Consider the following 15,413-nt stretch of genomic DNA (forward strand, 5'->3'; position numbering starts at 1 on the left):
TGTAGTTCCTTCAAAACTCCAGAGGTGGCCCCACCAATGTCTAAACCTTTGAAAATGTTGAATCTTGGAATTTTTAACAATTTCACAATCATGTAAATAAATGTATAAATAAAATTTACTTTGAAGACTTCAAAAAAAAACCCACCTCATGGAGAGTTAAATATTCTCTCAATCAAGGAGTTACTGAGCAGGAGTGTTCTATTTCTTATTCTTCTGGTCACCCAAAGCCATTACTGCTATGAGGGTAGACGGAAGAGATAACAGGGTCTCAACTATAAGTTCCGAGTCCTGTCTTCTTTGGTTGGCCCAAGGGACAAAATATGAACTCAAACCTTTAAGACAAAGCTCTTTCTTCCAAGAACCTGGACTGGCCTGGGCTAATCTCTGGGGAATCCTCATTCTCCCTAAGGAGCAGAAGGAGTTTCCTTAGACCACACTGTCCCCTGAAAGGCAGAACCACTTGCTCTGCAGGCCCCACTACATTTTTGTTCAAAATGGTGAAGTTTGCCAAAGGATTTGGCCTTAGGAAATGCTCCTGAGTTCTGTAGAAGCCAGACCCTTGGCTCCATCTATGAACTTGGACTGGTTTTCTCATGTGTCCCATTGTTTCCTTCACGGCCTGTCTTGGATGGTAAGAATTTGGGCCGGGTAGGAGCTTGCTCCCAACAGGTCTGTGAATATGGGGCACAGGGCACAATCATTAAAGGGCAAAGTATTCTGTGATTAATTCCTAGATCCTAATAATTTGTTATAAAGGACTCCAAGATCAAAAGGCAAGTTAAACTTTTAGGATTAAGACATTTAAGGGTTCAAGAATCCAAGACCTCCACAAATTCCTGTTCCAAAGAAGTTGTTCTTCATGTCTAATCTAAATCCTGCTTTCCATATTTAAGTTGATTCCTCTTGTTTGCTGTAGGCTTGGTAATAAGTCTATTTTGGGGAACCAATCCTATGAGTGAATGAATGAATGAATGAATGAATGAATGAATGAATGAATGAATGAAAAAGCATTCATTAAGTAATCACTATTTGCAAGGCACTGGGGATTCAAATAGAAAATCAGGAAACCCATTGCTCTCAAGGAGCACATTCTAATTGGGAAAGATAATGCATAAAGGAAGATATAACCATAGGCCATATATCAAGGACCATGGGTCCTTAGAGTGTGTTGGCAAATCAGGTGACAATGCCCATGGGTCTAGAGGGTATAACAGCAGAGCAGATAGTGAGACCCAATCATCTTCCATCTTCTTGGAAGAGAAAAGCCTTTATGGTACAGCCATATTACTAGGGCTTCTCCATGGATCCAGCCTCCATAATGAAAATGAATACCTACCTATAATACACATGAATATATACCTACAATGCCATGATGGTCTTCTGAGAGTATCAATCAGTTGTGGGCACCACATTTTAGGAAGAATGTGGACAAGCTGAAGAACATCTAGAGGAAGGCAATTAAAATAGTTATGGGCCTTGAGATCTTGCCATGTGATGATTCATTAAAGGAATGGGGGATATTAGCCTGGAGAAGAGAAGACTTGGATGAAGGTAGAATGGACATAATAACTATCTTCATGTAGAAAGAATGTAGAAGTATTAGTTCTGTTTTTCTAGGCCCCAGAGGATATGAATGGAAGTTGCAGAGAGAAAGATTTAGACTAGATTAAAAAGAAAAAAACCCTTCCTAACAATTGAAGCCATGAAAAAATGGAATGGGCTGCCTTGGGAAGTAGTATGCTCCCCTTGACTAAAAGGCATCGGAAGACTGTTTAACCACTTCTAGGAAATGTTATAGAGAGGATCTTCAGTCAGGTATGTGTTGGACTAGATGACCTGTGAGGTTCTTTAATTGTGTGAGTTGCATCATGTTTCACCATTCTTCCTTTCTCTTATGAAACTGGCACCCTCTCCTTTGTGAATGTAGAAACTATTGTTCATGTTTAGGCAAAACAGCATACAGACAAAGAAACAGAGAAAGCGGGGGAGGTAGAAAGAGAGAGAGAGAGAAAGAGAGATAGACAGATGGGGGAGGGGAGGTCAGCATTGGAATTCAGCATTTTGACCCTTGCCTTAGTCCCTGAACCTCCCGCCTCCCCATCCCTCTCCAGTAAGGTTCCTCTGAAGAGCATATTTCGAACTTAATGTGGCTTTTTCCTCTCCTTTGCTTTAGTCACAGGAAATAATCTTTTTATGATCAGCATGTGATCTTTTCCTGAAGCCTGAAAGACAGACTCATCAGCTAGGGGAACTTTTCCACCCCTGTTTGCTGGCTCAGTAGGGTTTTCTGTCTCTTGAATACATTTATTCTTGGTCCTAGAGAGACCAAAGGGCTAGCCAAATTGTTAGTTGTCTGCAGCCTACTGAGGTCTATCTGTTGGCCCTACCTGTCTCTCTGCAGAACAACCACATGGGACATCAGAGATGCCAAAGAAGCAAAGGTGTTTGAGAGGCATGCATTCTGGGAAATGTGGGGCAGGCTATTAAAGGCCAGAATAGAATGGAAACAAGAGTTGGACTAGTTGACTTCTCACATCCCTTCCCACTCTAAGATTCTGTGAGAAGTCAGTAAAAGGAAGTTCCTGAACAATCAGACTGAACATTCAATGGTCAGGTTGGTGATAGGTTTTATCTCATTCTCTCAGCTATCTCTACTGACCTAGCCCTGGCCCTGAGTCAGAATCCCAAGGGTGAGAACTTTGTTGTAATGTGGGGACAATCTGTGGAAGGCATTGAATCATAGGCTAAGGAGTTTGTATTCTATTCAACAGGAAGCAGGGCACCAGTTAAGTTTTTGAGTAGGGTGGTTGCATCATTAGATGTATGTATGCATTAGGATATTTCCAAGACCCATGCTTTTGTTGGCATGGGAACTCAATCAACATAGACCATATTGGATGATTTTCACTCATTGCTATGATCAAATAATTTGTCATCCAGTAGCCATACTCCCCACAATAATGAAAATCTCTGAACTTAGGCTAGTCCTCAGATCACAGACACATGCCACTGGATCTCATGCTGGAAACAGTAGTCTACATTTATAAAGCACTTTACAGTTCATAAAGCCCTCTCCTCAGAAATACCCTAGGAACGGGGTACAAGTATTCTTATCTCTGTTTTCCAGGTGAGTAAACTGAGGCTTAGATATGTGTGTGTATATCTATATCTATATCTATATCTATATCTATATCTATATCTATATCTATATCTATATCTATATAGATATATATCTATATATATATCTATATCTATATAGATATATATCTATATAGATATAGATATAGATATATATGCACACACATATATATATGTAGGTATATATGTGAGTGTATTATATATATAGGTATATATATGTAGGTATATATAGGTGTATATATATGTAGGTATATGTATATATATAGGTATATATATGTAGGTATATATGTGAGTGTATTATATATAGGTATATATATGTAGGTATATATAGGTATATATATGTAGGTATATGTATATATATATAGGTATATATGTAGGTATATATATACACACATATACACACACACATATATGTGTACACACACACACACACACACACATGCACACACACATACTCTTGCCAGAGTTTACACAACTATTAAGTGGTGAAGAGAGGACTCAAACCTAGGTCTTCTGGCTCCAAATTCAAAGTTCTTTCCACTATGTTATCCAAGAAAAATTATCTCACCTTTTGTTTATAGGATGGATTGGAAGGGGGAAAAATAGTGTAGTTAGGAGACTGCTATAATAGTTCAGGTAAGTATTTTGTTCATTAAAGACTTAGTTGTTTGAAGGTAAAAAATGAAATGCCTAGTTCAAGACAGACTCCTCTAGAACTTGGTGATGGGTTAGTTTTAAAGCATAGGCTAAGACTCCACAGTTCTGGGCTTTATCTTGAGTTTTTCACTGATCACTGACGTCAGGAGATTTCTTAGATTAGCCCAATCTTTCTCTGCCCTGGACTCCCTATATATTATGCTGCTGCTCCCAAAAGCTTGCGATTTTTTCCCTAGGGTGAGCAGGCCCATTTCCAAAGGGCCACATACCCCAAGGAGCCTTCCCCTGAGCCAGAGTTATACAAGGCTCCAGACTCAAAAATGGGTGGATCCTTCTAGTTATCCATAGTCACCACTTGCAGACTCCAAGGAGAAATATGACCTCATTGGGAAAGGGGATGTAGTTGACTGCCCCCTGGGCTTTGCAGTTTAGCCTAAAATAGTAGAAATAGTCTTCAGCTACTCACTTGGTGAGCAACATTTTGTTACATTAGAAAGAACACTGGCTTCGGAGCCAGAGAATTTGGGTTCAAATCATGTCCCCAGTCATTCATTATCTCCCAGATCTGCTCCTATTCTGATAAGGGTGCTGGTCTAGGAGGCAGGAGGACTGAGCATTAGTCCTTAATGCTGACTCAGATTGTTCCATGACCTCAGACAAGTCCCTTTGCTTCTCAACCATCTGCCTCTTTCCCTTCTCCCCTCCCTCCCATCTTCTCTACATATCTGGTGGGCAGGGACTATTTCACTGTTTTTATTGCTGAGGTCTTGGCAAATTCAGAAGATTAGTAATTGTATTCTGTCTCTGGGAAGAAAGGTGTTGAATCCTGATGGTTATGACGTCAGGGTCGGTTGGAGATTATTTTTGAGAAAAGGGTCACAGAGACCCAAAACAAAGCCTAAAGATTATTCCCATCTAGGCTGCGCAATATGTCTCACTCAGCCAGCCCAACAGGCCCAACCAGACGGTCCCGCATTGGGTCAGCACCCAATGTCCGAGGTAAAGAAGGCTAAAATACCTTCTCGACTCAATCTTACAAATATGTATTAAAAACCTACGTAGTGAGCTGGCCTCAGAATCAGCAAGCCCTGGGATTGAGTCCCACATCTGACACTGTGACTTTGGAAAGTACGCTCTTAGGGTTTCTAGACAGCTCTCTAAGACTGTAAGTTGAACAGCAAATGCCTAATTAAAGAGGGAATTCCTCAATGAAATCACCGATCCAGTCCCCAAAAGACAAATGTGTAGGGTACAGTGGTGATGGAAAACTAGAAACAATCCAAAACAAACTCGTGATCTACAATCTAGTTGGGAGAACTGTGGAATAAAATGAATAGATAACTCTAGTGTAAGTTATAATGTAAGTACATGAGAGTAGTATGAAAGATTTGAAAGAGAAAAGATCTCTTCTAGCTGAGGTAATCAGAGAATTACTTCTCCTTCACCTTCACGAAGGAGGTGGTGCCTCAGCTGGGCTTTGAAGGAAACAAAGAATTTCAAAAGGTAGAATTGTAGGAGGAGATCATTCCAGGCAGGGGGACAATGTGTACAAAGGCACAGAGGTGGTGAGAAAAGGCAGATTGATAAGAATGGTTTTCTCATATGTACCATTATTGCTCTTTTGTTTGTGGATCTATCTTTCTGGACTGTAAGAATTTGGGTCCCCTATTTACCACTGAGACACCCAATGAGCTATCCCTTTTGACTAGAATGCTAAGTAAGCAAAAGGGGTAAGTCTGGAAATCAGAGTTATATTGTAAAGGGCCTTGAATGGTAAACTGAAAGTTTTTATTGTTTCCTAAAAGAGATAGGGGCCATTGAAGGTTTTAGAGTGTTCTTAACCTTTTTGGGTGTCATAGACCCTTCTAGAAGCATGGTAAAGTCTATGGATCCATTCTCAGAATATTTTTTAAAAATTTTTCAATGAGCTAGCATTTACTTTATCTCCCTCCAATTTTCCCTTTCACCCAATGGAGGAAAAAATAAGAAAAAAGAAAAAACCCACTTTGTAACAGATATGCATAGTCAAGACAAAAAAAAGAAAAAACAAAACCCCTTTGGCCATGTCCAAAAATAAATGCCTTATTCTGCACCCTGAGTCCATCACCTCTCTGTCAGGAGGTAAGTAGTGTTGTACGCCATTGATCCTCTGGAATAATGGTTGATCACTGCATTCATCAGAATCTTTAAAGTTGTTTTTATGGTGTTGTTATAGTATAAATTGTTTTCTCTTCACTTTGCAGCAGTTCATATAAACCTTCGGCTTCTCAGAAACCATCCCCTTCATCATTTCTTACAGAGCAATAGTATTCCATTATATTCATATGCCATAATTTTTTTAGCCATTCCCCAATTGATGGGCAAAGTAATCTTTTTTGGTTGGGGGAGGGGTTGTTTCTTTTTTGTTTTTTTTTTTTTTTTGGTGAGGCAATTGGGGTTAAGTGACTTGCCTGGGATCAAGTGTCTTGAGGTCAGATTTGAACTAAGGTCCTCCTGACTCCAGGGCTAGTGCTCTATCCATTGTACCACCTAGCTGTCCCCAAAGCAATATTTTTAAATACATAAAATAAAACTCATGAGATTACCAAGGAAACCAATTATATCAAAATTCAGTTATTAAAATATTTTAAGACAGAAAGAGAGATGTTCACAGGCCCAGGTTAAGAACCTTTGTTTTAGACTGAATGAGAGAGTGATGTGGTCCTGCCTGTGCATAGTAAAATTAGCCTGACAGCAATATGGAGGATGGAATGAGAGCTATAGAGATGAGATGCAGGGAGACCAGTTAGGAGGATACGGCAGGACACAATGATGACCCAAAGGTATTGGGAATAGGTGTAAAAAGGCTGATGAGTTAAGAGGAGCCCCACTGGAAGGGCTGTTTCTGAAATCAGGGTACAGGAAGGCTTTCTCCTGAACAGTGCTCACCTCAGGGAGGAATGGTTGCCCTTCATCCCCATCCTTGTCCCCTTCCTCAGGCCTGCCTTCGATCCTGCTTCCAAGAACACATGATTCAGAGCTGCAACTGTGGTCACTACCTATATCCCCTTCCTGAAGGGGAGAAATACTGCAACTACCAAGACTTTCCTGACTGGGGTGAGTATTTGAGCCCTAGATGATACCTCTAGACCTGGTGTTTAAAGATCCCCCCAACCCCCCATGCCCCCCAACTCCCACTTAAGTAGCAACTAGGTCTCAGAGGCTTCCATATTCTTAACTAGTGAAGGAGGTCCTTATGTTGATGCAAATTGATCAAATTGGAGCTCCAGTTCAATTCAGTTTCAAGTCAATTCAAAATACGCATACTATTTGCACTGTGCAAATATGTGCAATATGGAGCCTACAGAAGTGAATAAGACATTTGACCCAGACTTCTTACAGAAGAACTTACAAAATGTATAAAGAGAAGTAAGAAAGATTCGAGTTCAACTTCCATGTCTGACACTTATTACCTTTTACCTTTAATGCCTTTCTTTTATTGCCAAGGCCATACACAAGATTCAGAAGATTGGTTCTCACCAGGTTGTGGTGAAGCTCCTTTATCTACTAATCAGATTTTACATGTATTTCCAGGACAGAATCCACCAATAAATATCCCAAGGGAAAGAAGCAATGCATTTCTATGTGGCTGTCTTATTGGCGGGGGAAGGGCGCTCTATGCCATAGACAATATATTCCATTGTATTTATGAACCCATCTATATGGTTATTACCTCCAGTGATATAAATTTCAGATTGTTTGTCCCTGACCAAAACAAATTGTCAAAGATATCAGGTTAAATGGTAATTCAACTCAGTCTATTTCTAAAGCCAGTTTTATCTGGCTCTGGGCAGCCCTGGGCCCTCCTAGGGGAAAGCAACTAACTGGTGGTAAGGACATTCTGTATTGGAATCAGCAAACTAGTTTAAGCTGGACCCTGCCCCACCCACAGAACCCAGCCTAGATTTCTCATATTGTAAATAACAGCCTCTTTCCTAATCTTAAAATTGTTGTCACCAGGAGTTATCTAAGAAGTATGGGTGATAATTTGGAGTCCTGAAGACCTGGGTTTAAATCTCACAGTAGCTAGTTGTGTGACCTTGGGTGAGAAAATGAGCCTATCTCCTCATCTGTAAAGTGGGGGTAGTGGTAACTACCTCACAGGCTGACTGTGAGGCTCACTGTAAACTTCAAAGCACTATATAAATGTCACTTATTCGTAATCTCCCACAAGGTCTCTAGCTGAGGTTTAAAGATCTTCATTAAGTTCAAATCCGGCCTCAGACACGTATAACAATTACTAGCTGTGTGACTTTGGGCAAGTCACTTAACCCCAATTGCCTCACCAAAAAAAAAAAAAAAGAGGTTCATTAAGTAACAAACAAGGCTACCAAGGCCTCCAAGAGGTACTTTGACCAATTTCAATTCAATTCAAAGTATCATTCCTGAAGGCTTTCTATTTGGCAGCTAAGTGGCTCAGTGGGTAGATCCAGAAGACCTGAGTTCAAATCCAGCCTTAGATACTTACTAGCTGTGTGACCCTGGCCAAGTCACTTCACCTCTGTTGGCTTCAGTATCCTCTTCTGTAAAATGGGGATAATAATAGCACCTACCTGGCAGGGTTGTTGCAAGGATAAAATGGGACACTTAAACATGCTTTGCAAACTTTAAAGAGCCATATAAATTGATAGCTATTATGCTAGCAACTATTATTCATAAAGGACCTGTGTTGGGCAATGTGAGTCCTACATGGGCTTGGGCCTTTGGGATTTGACACTCATGCTCCTAGCTTTCAAAATGGCTCAAGGCAGACGTCAGCTCACCAGCTTGCCACCAGGGAATATTTAGCCCATGCTAGGTTTTTCAGTTTAGTGTTAACCGCCTCCCAGTCCCTCTACCTAATCCTTCCATCAATCCATCCATCAGCACAAAATGATTAAGTATCTACTATGTGCCTGGCATGGTAGGGCAAGGCACTGGGGTTACAAAGACAAAAGGGAAAGAAATCCTGTGTGTGTGTGTGTGTGTGTGTGTGTGTGTGTGTACGTGTACACACGTAATACATGCCCACATATACAGAATAAAATCAAAACAAACACAAGGGATTTAAGGAAGGAAGAGCCTAGTACAGGGTGAAGAACCTGTGGGCTCAAGGCCACATGTGGCCTTCTAGGTCCTTGGGTGAGGCCTTTTGACTGAGTCTAAGTTTTACAGAACAAATCCTTTTATTAAGGAGATTTGTTCTGTGAAGTCTGGATTCAATCAAAGGGATGCACTTGAGGACCTAGAGGGCCACATGTGGCCTCGAGTCCTCAGGTATTCCCCACCCCTTTGGGGAGATCAGGAAAGGCTTTCTATGGAAGGTACTGCCTGCTCCCAGCCCCCTAGGATGCTCCCTCTAAGTCCTCCCCATTTCTCCCTCATTACTCAACAATCCATTTGGTTTGTGTCAAACAGCATACTGTTACTCGGCCCTCCGCATGAGTGTGCTCCAGAGAGAAAACTGCATCAGCCTGTGTAAGGAGTCCTGCAAGTGAGTACTTGGAAGGGAAGGGGATCAGTGTGACAGGAGGAAGCAAGACTTGGAAATAACTCCATTCCTATGTTAATGAAAGGACAGGAAGCATCATACTTGGAAATTCTATTCAACAATCATTTATTTTGTGCCTACTGTGTGCAGAGGATGGTATGAGGCGCTAGGAGAGATATAAAATTTAGATAATGGTCTCTGCCTTCATGGAACTTATAGTCTAGTAAAGGGAACATTCACAAATAATTATAATTCTAAATAACATATGACAAATGCATAGAAGTCTGAGGACTGAGAGGGGTTGGGGGGACACGGAGACATTATTGACTGGGGGAGGGGGGAGGATTGGAGAAAGCTTCCTGACTTCACCAGTGCCCTTGTCTGTTCCAGTGATACTCAGTACAAGATGACTATCTCCATGGCTGACTGGCCATCTGAGGCCTCTGAGGTAAAGGAATTAGATTGGTTAGGCTCTGGTGTGACTCTGGCTGCCCCTCTCACTGGCCCCTAAGGCATCACTTAACTTTCTTTGTGTCCACTGGTTTATAAATGACAGTGATGCTCTTCAAGAAAGGTTTGAATAAAGCAATGAATGATAGGCCCTTTAGAGAAGCTGAGGTTGGTTTTTGGTTCTGTTTTGTTTCATTTTATTTTGGTTTTAAGGGAGAAAACCAGAGAAGTCAAAAGACGGGGAAAGGCTCAAGGGGGAAGATCATTTAGTGCATGTTTCTTTCTCATCTCTCTTATTCATGCTATCTTTTGTTCTCTTTTACTTTTTCTGCCTTTATATATTCACACACAGTGGAAATTATTGGGACGTCATGATGCATCTGCCCATCAGTGGGCTGAACAGCTCTCATCTGCTCCCCTTAATTATCTCAGACAAGAAATAAGGAGGGGCCGCTAGGTGGCGCAGTGGATAGAGCACTGGCCCTGGAGTCAGGAAGACCTGAGACAGTGTGACCCTGGGCAAGTCACTTACCCTCTGTTTGCCTTAATCCACTGGAGAAGGAAATGGCAAACCATTCCAGTATCTTTGCCAAGAAAACTCTGTGGAAAGTACTAGTGTGATGTGGGGTCACGACTTTTACTCCCTTACCTCTCCATCTCTGTTTTCCTGACTTCCTTCAAGTCGAAGTTCAAATCCCCCGTACTCCATAAGGACTTTCCCAGAGCCTCCCAGCTACTACTAGCCTTTCCCGTTCATGTTATCTTCCATCTCCTCTGTATATATCTTTTATCTACCCAGTTGTAGACGTGGTCTCCCTCATTAAAATGTAAGCTCCTTGAGGGCAGGAATTTTATTTTTGCCTCTTGTTGTATTCCCATTGCTTAGCACAGTGCTTGGCACATAGTAAGCACTCATTTAAATGCTTGTCAACTGAATGTTAAAAGGCCTGTGTCAGTGGCCCTGTACGCCCCAGCTACTGTAAATATTCTTGGAAGCACTTTGAGTTTGAGAGAAGTCATGCTGTCTTTGGTTTCAGGACTGGATTTTCCATGTGTTGTCTTACGAACGTGACAAAACCACCAACCTAACCATAGACAGGTAAGTACTCTTACTTTCAGAAAGGAATCCTAGGATCCTTGAGACTCCTGAAGGAAGGAGCTCCAAGGTGAAGTGTTATTTAAAGGACCTACAAGGCATCAGCCTGGAAATAACTCCTCTCCTGACCTTTCTTCATTACCTAAATCCTTCTGTTAGAATGATTCTTTTGCATTAAGGCAGTGTCTCCAGGAAACTCCCTTTAAAATACACGTGTGAAGTGGAGGGATAACACATTAGCAAGGGTTAGGTCATCACCATAGCTAGGATATTACCTTGGATGGAATTTTGAGTGTGGGGGCCATGGAACAACTATTTTTTTTGCATTTATTTTTTTAAATTTTATTAATTTATTTTGATTTATCAACAATCACTTCCATATGCTTTTGAGTTTAAAATTTTTCTCCCCCTTGCTCCCCCCCACCCTCCCCAAGACGGCGCACAATCTGATGTAGGCTTTATGTTTACATACCCATGAAACATATTTTCACATTAATGAAGCTGTAAGTAAAAATTAAAACCAATAGGAGGAACCATCAGAAAGAGGAAACAAAACTCAACAGAAGGTAAAAATAAGTGATAGCGATTTGACTTCCATAGTTCTTTCTTTGGATGTGGATAGCATTTTCCATCCCGAGGCCTCTGGAGATGTCTTAGATCCTTGTAATGCTGAGAAGGGTTCAGTTTAACAATCATAGTCATTGCATAACGTGGCTGTTATTGTGTACAGAGTCCTCTTGGTTCTGCTCACTTCACTCAGCATCAGACCATATAAGTCTTTTCAGGTTTTTCTGAAGTCATCCTGTTCATCATTTCTTATAGCTCAATAGTATTCCATTACATTCATATACCACAACTTGCTCAGCCATTCCCCAATTGATGGGCATCCCCTCAATTTCCATTTCTTTGGCACCACAAAAAGAGCTGCTATGAATATTTTTGTACATGTGGGTCCTTTTCCCATTTGTTTGATCTCTTTGGGATATAGCCCTAGAAGTGCTATTGCTGGATCAAAGGGTATGCACATTTTTGTAGCCTTTTGGGCATAGTTCCAAATTGTTCTCCAAAATGGTTGGATCATTTCACAACTCCACCGACAATGTATTAGTGTCATGGAACAGCTATTGATCACAGGTGAGTAGGCCTGAGTGGAAGACCACTGAGGCAGCCTGAGAACACTGGATGTCCAGGAAAGGGCTCAGTACAATAAGTAATTAAAGAGGGAACAACCAAAGTTAATTTGGTCAGAGGCCAAGAGTCAGCTCTTAAAAGAGCTTTAGGGACCAGCCTCCTTTTTAGACACTGATCATTGCTAGAGGTGGGCCTTCTACAGAACCTCAGCATTGTCAAGAAGCCAAGAACTGAGTCTGGTCCCATCAAAAGAGCCACCTGCATTGTGTGATACAAGCATGGAAGAAGGGTTTTATAGTTTGTCACCCTCAGTTATCTGTTGATATTTCTGACTCTGCAACTCTTGCACACCTATGGGGGAATGTCTGGTGGGACCATCACTCCCTGTCCCAAGATTATGAAGAGGCTGTTCCCTATCCCTGTTCCTGAATTTGGATAAGGTCATAATCACTGTTTCCTATCCCAGATAAGAAATTGGATTAAAGTTGAAATCAAACCCTAGAATCCATAGCTGATTTGATTAAGCTGGTTCAAGGCTGATTTCTTCTCCAACACAGCTCCATGAGTTCCAAAGGGAAAAAAAAAAGACAACGCTGGGCTGTAGGGGGGTCCAAAAAGAAGCTGGGCAAGTGTGTGTCATCCAGGAAGTGCTACCACTAAAGAAGTTTTATGTTTCAGACATGAAATCTGGGCAAGGAAGAAGAGTGTATGATGCCTAAGGCTCCAGGGATGGGCAGAGGCAACATGCTTGTTATCCTGGATGGGCACAACATCATGCCTCCCTGTTGGGAATAGAGCAGACTGGGAGGAGCACACTATGGCAATTAAGGGATGGCCTCAGCATCTTTCTTCCTCTTTTAGCTCCTTCCCCAACCAATACCACCCTTACCCTTCTTTCTATATGGGACTTGACTGTCTATACCTTATCTAAAGGAAAAGGTCTTTCAACCTAGTCTCTTACCAAGCTCATGGCCTGAGACCACCTAGTAGCCATGATCTCTCTCTTATCCACAGGAAAGGAATTGTCAAGCTCAATATTTACTTCCAAGAATTCAACTTCCGGACATTCGCTGAGTCAGCAGCAAACGATGTGAGTTGTAAAGCCCTAAAACACTTCCCCTTCCTCCCCCCAGCTTCAGATTTCTTGATTCTTGGGGAGTCAAGAGACCCTGATGCCCCTAAGGGATTATAGTCATGGACACCCCCTCCACCTGCCAGACTATTGCAGTCAAGATTGTATAGTCTGATCCCTTCATTTTACAGATGGGGAAACTGAGTCCCGGAGGAGTTGAGTGACTTGAGTAAGCACACATAGAGTTCAAACCTAGTCTTTTGAAAGCCAAAGCTCTTTCTACTACATCAAACTGCTACCCAGATACTGAGTTTGTAAGAAGAAGAAAGGTATACATTAGACCTGGGCCTAAAAAGGGACAAGGATATAGTCTAGATATCACCTGTAGACTATTTCCTGAGCCACATCAGGCCATCAAGCAGTCCTGGCCCTTCTTTCTCTCCCTTATACAGTTTTCCCCAGAGACCCAGAAAACATCTTGCTCTAAGCCTCTGCCAGGCCCTGTCCAGTGGGAGTTGGGGGGAGAGAGACACCACTAAGGCTTGGCAATGATCCCAAAGCCTTCTTAGGTTCCAGTAGGGTTCTATGGGAGCCTTTATCTTCAGGCCACATCATCTCCTCCAGGTGGTATGGTTACTCTCCAATCTGGGTGGCCAGTTTGGGTTCTGGATGGGCGGCTCAGTACTGTGCATCATTGAGTTTGGAGAGATCATCATCGACTGTATATGGATTACCATCATCAAGCTGGTGGCCTGGGCCAAGGGCCTGAAGCAGCGGCGGGCCCACGCCCGCTATGAGGGCCCACCACCCACAGTGGCAGAGCTAGTGGAGGCACACACCAACTTTGGCTTCCAGCATGACACCGAAAATAACACCAACTCTCCTCATGTACCCGAGGACTACTCAGATGAGAAGAACCTGCCCATCCCAGGCACCCCACCTCCCAACTATGATTCCTTGCACCTACAGCCCTTCGACATCATTGAGTCAGATAATGAAGGGGATGCCATCTAACCTCTTGGCTTCATCTTGCAATATCCTTTGGATAGTGGGTGAGGCCACAGTGATGGAAAAAGAAGAAAACAACTTCAAATGTTCCATTTGGCACTTTTTCACTCTGCCTACAGTCTTCACTCTGGCCAGACAGAAGACCAGGCCCATGCTCATTCCCTGAATGTCTTTACCCTGCTGCAGAGCCTGGAATTCACCAGCTCCCTATTCATTCACTGCTTTCTTCCTTTGTTACATTTCCCTGGTACCCCAACTAGGCTGAAATCCATACTGATCTGGGGGAATGTGAGTGAGCGATCATTTTATAGGAGCCTGTTGACCTCTAGAGGAATAGCACTTGGCTCTGAAGAGTCAAGGAACTGATGGGATTATAGATTTAAAACCAGAAGCATCCTTAAAGGCCATCTAGTCCAAGCATCTCATTTTACAGATGAGGAAACCAAGACTTAGGGAAGTTAAGTAATGCCCAAAGCCATAAAAGTAGCAAATGGCTTGGCTAGAATTTGGAGCTGGGTCCTCCTGACTCCTAATCCATTGTTCTTTCTATGACATCATTACAGTCAGACTTCTGACCCTGACATTTCATGCGAGCTCAGCTCCGGGGAAGAGCAAATTAATGTAGACCCGAATCCCATGCTTTGGTATAACCTCAGTGTCCTGCCCGGTCAAACAGCCCTGGCCAGTGAGCCATCCTGTTATAAGAGAGTCATCCCTGTATCAGAAGTACCCAGGCCAGGACCTAGAGGGCCCTGTGGGAGGAAGCTCATTCATTCTCTGTTCTCTGAAGCCCTTTTCTACCTGCCAGGCTGTTGTGTACCCCTAATAGGAGGCAGGACCTCTGTTCCTATTCAGTAACTGAAAGGAGAAGCTAGTTGAGTTATCCCTTCACCTTCTGTGTGCTCCTCATTTGAGCACCTCTACCCAGGTTCCCAGAACCAGTTTTCTCTCCCACATCCAGTCACTTATCAGTCTAGAGTCTGGATAAAGAGAGATCAGTGGACTGTATTGTGACAACTTGCTTATTCAGAATAAAAAAGTGATAATTTTTTTTTTCTGTTTCTAAAGTGACTGGCAGCTATGCGTTGGCTTAGCTTGGAGAACTTGGGGTGTGTGAAAACACAGGACTTGCAAGAACAGCTGAGTTTGTGCTTAGCAGAGCTGAGGACATCTCTTCAGTTCTGTATCTGTTTCTCTTTATCTCGCTCACTCTACCAAGGCAGCTTAGCAGCTACTCTGCAGTTTAGAATCTTAGAGTCGCCTGGGGCAATGGGAAGGTTGGGTGACATCAGGGGTAGTAGGGTCATTAGCAGGACTCGAACCCAGGTCTATCAGAAATTAAAGCTAACTTG

General features: G+C 42.4%; 1 protein-coding gene across 1 annotated transcript in view; it reads left to right on the forward strand.

The window, feature by feature from the left end:
* Positions 1-14,608, forward strand: part of SCNN1B (sodium channel epithelial 1 subunit beta) — an 87,887-nt gene extending 73,279 nt beyond the window's left edge. Inside the window, exons 8-13 of the mRNA XM_020978639.2 lie at positions 6,774-6,891; positions 9,232-9,307; positions 9,695-9,752; positions 10,792-10,853; positions 12,996-13,071; positions 13,678-14,608. Of these exons, the coding sequence (XP_020834298.1) occupies positions 6,774-6,891; positions 9,232-9,307; positions 9,695-9,752; positions 10,792-10,853; positions 12,996-13,071; positions 13,678-14,067 (780 nt within the window). The 3' untranslated portion in view covers positions 14,068-14,608. The remainder of the gene's footprint in view (positions 1-6,773; positions 6,892-9,231; positions 9,308-9,694; positions 9,753-10,791; positions 10,854-12,995; positions 13,072-13,677) is intronic.
* Positions 14,609-15,413: the final 805 nt, after the last annotated feature.

This window comes from Phascolarctos cinereus, unplaced genomic scaffold (genome assembly GCF_003287225.1).
Source record: "Phascolarctos cinereus isolate Bilbo 61053 unplaced genomic scaffold, phaCin_HiC Scaffold_4;HRSCAF=312, whole genome shotgun sequence".
In the NCBI taxonomy this organism is placed as follows: domain Eukaryota; kingdom Metazoa; phylum Chordata; class Mammalia; order Diprotodontia; family Phascolarctidae; genus Phascolarctos; species Phascolarctos cinereus.